At 27.9% G+C, this 5,038-nt stretch overlaps 1 protein-coding gene across 1 annotated transcript in view; it reads right to left on the bottom strand.

Moving 5' to 3' along the window:
• LOC105617726 (acetylcholinesterase-like) overlaps positions 1 to 4,667 on the bottom strand; it is a 10,209-nt gene extending 5,542 nt beyond the window's left edge. Inside the window, exon 1 of the mRNA XM_012199280.1 lies at positions 4,494 to 4,667. Within this exon, the coding sequence (XP_012054670.1) occupies positions 4,494 to 4,667 (174 nt within the window). The remainder of the gene's footprint in view (positions 1 to 4,493) is intronic.
• Between the last annotated feature and the right edge of the window lie 371 nt (positions 4,668 to 5,038).

Raw genomic sequence — 5,038 nt, 5'->3', positions numbered from 1 at the left:
TATACATATATATATATATATATTATGAGAAGAATCAATTTGAATCATATAAATAATAATCGCATATCAAGATATATGATTGAATGTCAATTTCAGATCGGTGTGAGTGTACTCTAATTCTGCGATGCGACTTGAAATTGCAAAAAACAGGTCATGCAAGCGAGCGATAATAAAAAAAAGGGAAGTAAGCATTTTCGCGCGAGTCTTCGTTTAACCAGTGGGTAAAACCCGTTATTAAGATTACGGCTGGGACGCATGAGTAATGACATCCTCTTTATTTTCAACGGCGCTTCGAAGAAGCGAGCGTTACTAGCTGATAAATTACCTTCTTCACTAATTGCTCGAGCCTTCGTACCGCGGCATTTTGCTTACGTGCGTTTCATAGCTCAGAGGCTGCAATGAAGATAGAAGATAGCGCCAAGTAAGGGGACGAAAAAGAGAGAAAAAAAAGATAAAGTAAAAAGTGCAATGCGAAAGGTTGCGAAAAGAATGCTCTAAGAGAAAAAGAAAGAGCGAGCAAGTGAGAGTGAGAGAGAGAAAGAGGAGAAGGGAATAAAAGAAGAAAAGGGAGGAGTGAAGGTGAATGAGATGATACGAAAAAGTGTTTGTACGAGAAGTGAAAACGAGAAAATGCATAGTGAAAAATAGGAAATGCACGGAAATGAGAAATAGGATTGTTCAGAAGCAAGGGAGAAGAAAAAAAGAAGGGCAGCATCAAATATAGGAAAAGAGAGATGTAATCAATGACATGGATTAGATAAAAGTGCTATTTTTCACTTCATGGAAACAAGTTGACAATTGTAGATGTAGACAAATAGAAAAATATATAAAAATCATAATTTAACATTTTTTTACTGAATTATTTGAATGAATTCGGACAAATGATTAATTATAAAATATTTGATTTTTGATCACATTATTTCTATGATTATTTTATTATTAAATACACGTGAGATAGCTAAGTAAGATACTAATTCTGAAATGAATTAGTGCGTAAAAATTTTTATTTATAATTTCTTCGACTTTTTTCTATATTATTATTTTAAATTTCTATAAATTTTTTTCATATTTAAAATTTACAAAGTTTCACATAGAAAATCTCTTCTCTGAATGCATAAAAGGTACGTAAAAATAATATTAATAAAATAATGTTATAGTATAAAATATATCATACTATTGAAAATATTTTCTCAATATTTCGAAACTCTGTTTTTGTAATCTATAATCATATGTAAGGTAATTGCAATATTTTCTTGAAATATCTCTATTTTTAAAATATTTTCTCATTTATTCAGTAATACAATCTTCGATGTAATATTCATATGTTCATATTTTCATGTTATTCATCAATGCAAAATTCATATGCAAAATTCGTTGATCTCAAGGAAAAAAATTTCTTAAAATAGAAATGATATTACAAGTATCTATATAAAATTTCAATTGTTTGTTTATTTTCTCTTAAAATACACTTTGCACGATTTTTTTGGTTTTTTTACAACGACTATCGATACATCAGTCATCAAGGATGCCCAAAAGGATAGAAAACACTCTCGTGAACACACGAGAGAGCGATACTTCGAGATCGTGTTACCATCAAATTGAATCGTGTTTTGATTACTAAAATACGAAAGTAAGGAACGTTCAATTTTCAAAAATGATAGACTAACAGAATATTTATCCATTATCATGTATCTTTGTTCGATCGAACACTTTATTCGATTAACATTAAAATTATTTTTCTTTATTAGCTTAAAGCTATAAGAAAAATTATATTATATTTTTATACTTTTATCTATTTTCATCCATTGATTTTTTTATTAGCATAATTTTATTTTACGAAGAGAAAAACTGAGAAAGTGAGAGCGAGAGAAGGGTGGGAAGGGGGAGAAGGAGAGGAGGGAACAGAGAGAAAAAGAAAAAGAGGAGAGAAAGAGTGTAGACAGCAAAGAGATTATTCGACAAGAACTAAATTGCTCTGATAATCGAATTCATCAATTTCTTGATTACTCTTTACGATTTGACAGTATTCTTGAGACGGGTATTCTTCCACGTGTGCTTTCTATATAAAGATTATGCGTTTGATACTCAGTACCAGGGTGCTCCTCGTCCTGATGAAGTGAACTGTAAGATTCACAAAACTTTGGCATTCCAAGAATGGATTTGGACACGGAGGAAACCCACGGAGGAAACGCATAATCTTTATATAGATTTGACAATATCTTTATAACGCTCGATCCCTGTAATTATTAAACTTATTATACTAACATAAGAATTCTATTATATGCATATATAAAGTCACGCTTATTTAAAGAATAAAATTTTGATTTATTTTCCAAAAGAAATACCGTTTATACTTTATTATTATACATTATTTTTCAGATCGTCAATTTAATTGACTTAAAGGAGTTGTCATTATATCACTATGTTAATATCCCTCCATTAGCAAAATCTTATAAAAAAGAAAAAAGTTTTATCAGAAACATATGGCATAATAATAGTAAGATTAATTAGATCAGATATTCAGGATACAGAAAATGGAAGAAATTTACCTAATTAAAAAAATTTTACCTAATTAAAAAATATATAGAATAAATAATATACTTTTATTCAAATAAATTGTATTTATAAATTTTTTGAAAGTTTTTTAGCAAAATATTTAACAAACCTTTAAACGTTAAAAATATTTTTAATAATAAATATGTTTGAGATTAAAATTTTTTCTAGAAATATTTGCTTATTTTGGAAAAATCTATTTTAAGGCAACATTTAAATTATATATCTATTTTTCATATTATTTTCTAAATAGTAAATTCTATTAAAATAGCGCATTTGATTAAATTCAATTAAACTCTTATTAATTTTATTTCGAAAATTGTTCTCAAATAATTCCTTATTATTGTAACATGAGTTTTAAAGCATATTATAAAATTTTGTTTATAACTCAATAAGATGTCGATAAAAGACATTTCATAATCGGAATAAACGCAACGAAAAGCTGAACATGACAGCAGGAATGACGCGACATATTACAACACAATAGAATGTCCGCATACACGTAGTGTACACAAACTTCTCCCACGTGAGTTTACATTTCAAATAATTTCGGTGGTCACGAGGAGACGAAACAGTAATTGTACAACGTCATGAACGTGCACAATTTGCTGCATTCTGAATTTAAACATTACACCCCGATGATGTAATGGAGGATGCATTATCTTCCGATGTGATAACACCTCGCAAATTGACAAAACGATAAAATAAATCACGTGGACGTGATTTGTGCGTAATTGATAATGTGAATATATGTTTATATTTAGTTATTACTCGCTATCCAAATATTACTCATACTTGATCATTGCTACGGTAGCACATTGATAATTGATTAATGTTACGAGTAAATTCCATGGGACTAGGAAACGCATTAATAATACATTCGTCATTTACATTAAAACAATTGTTTTCCACTTACTTCACGTTATATTTTGTCTAATAGATTCTGCTGTTTTTTTATCTTTCCGTCTCCCTTAAATATATTTCTATCACATAAACTTTTTTATTATATTATATATAAAAGCGACTCAGAATCCAATTTACATAATATTCTTTTGCGGTAATTTCTCAGTTTTGTAAACTCTGTTCTTTCGGCTTACTTTGGGAGAATAGCGATAAAAGTTCAGTACAATAATCGGCACGCTGTGCCGAGTTATTAGTGTTATTAAGTTATTAGTGTATTTTTTAACTTTAATGGTTCAAGTTGTTATTTTGTTTACGGTTGTTTTTTAGTTATAAAAAAATATTTCGGTCAACATTGAGATGTAAGACTTATTGAATCAAGTATTCCACAACAATAATCTTAGAAACTCAGTTACTTAAATGAAATCTGTATTTCACTATATTTTATGTATCACTATATTTTATGTGTAATTTTATTATTATGAAGAGTAAGTTTTAGTTTTTAAAATTTTGATAATTAAAACATTTAAAACGAGAATATTACAAATTATTATACTTAAGATAGAAACTAATAAAAATTTGATTAATATACATACACATAGTGTTATTTTTCATGTTATTATATAATAATATTTAACCTCTTTTTATATTAACCTCTTACTACACAATTACCGTCATGGCTTAATCAATCCTTCGGAATTGTTTAACATGTCTCATAGATGACGTATATTGAGCCACTTTGCATTCTTGTAAAAAACGAAACTTTTTTTCTTATTTACAAGGTATATTAAAAATTTATAAATACTTAATTATTGTTCACCATTAATCATAATTGTATGAAAATTTATAACAATCTAAAAAAAAAATTAGCCCCGCTCTACATTATAGAAATCTCCCCCATGAAATTATCAAAATGCATAACGTAACAACGGTTCATCAACTGGTTATTGGCTCTATAATATCTCTTAAATCTCTTAAAACATTCTTATTGACTAATATCTATCTTATAACGGAACGTAATGATAGATACAATCACTTACCTGCGTGAAAAAGTAATAGTAGACCTTCATGCCGCGATCTGCGAATAATTGCGCAAAATGTGTGGATGGGCAGATAAAGAAATAATCACCCACGATATCTGCTATCGCCCTCTGATTCTGATAACCATCGTTCACTTGATCCCAATCGGTATACTGAAACAAAAATTTGTACATATTCTTATTAAACATTTTTCATTAATGTCCAAGAATGTACTTTTAATAATTACAACATAAGGTAAGGACTAAGAATACGCATTGTCTAAAAATATGCATAGTTAATATCTTGAAATAAACAATAATAAACAATAATGATTCAGTTGATTATCACTATGTTATGAAAACTCTCATCAGTTAATATTAAGTTATAAAAAATTCATAGTATTGTTGAATTATATTTAATAACTATATAGGTTAATATTTTATCAATTATTATTATATTTTTTATTTCCAGACTTTTCACTGTCAATGAAGAATATTTTCAGAAATTTTATTATTAGTTAAAAGATCCTTTATTCGTGTACAAAGTATATAATATAATTCTTTCT

Source organism: Atta cephalotes, assembly GCF_000143395.1.
Source record: "Atta cephalotes unplaced genomic scaffold scaffold00013, whole genome shotgun sequence".
Lineage (NCBI taxonomy): Eukaryota > Metazoa > Arthropoda > Insecta > Hymenoptera > Formicidae > Atta > Atta cephalotes.
This window is presented reverse-complemented; position numbering and strand designations above follow the sequence as displayed.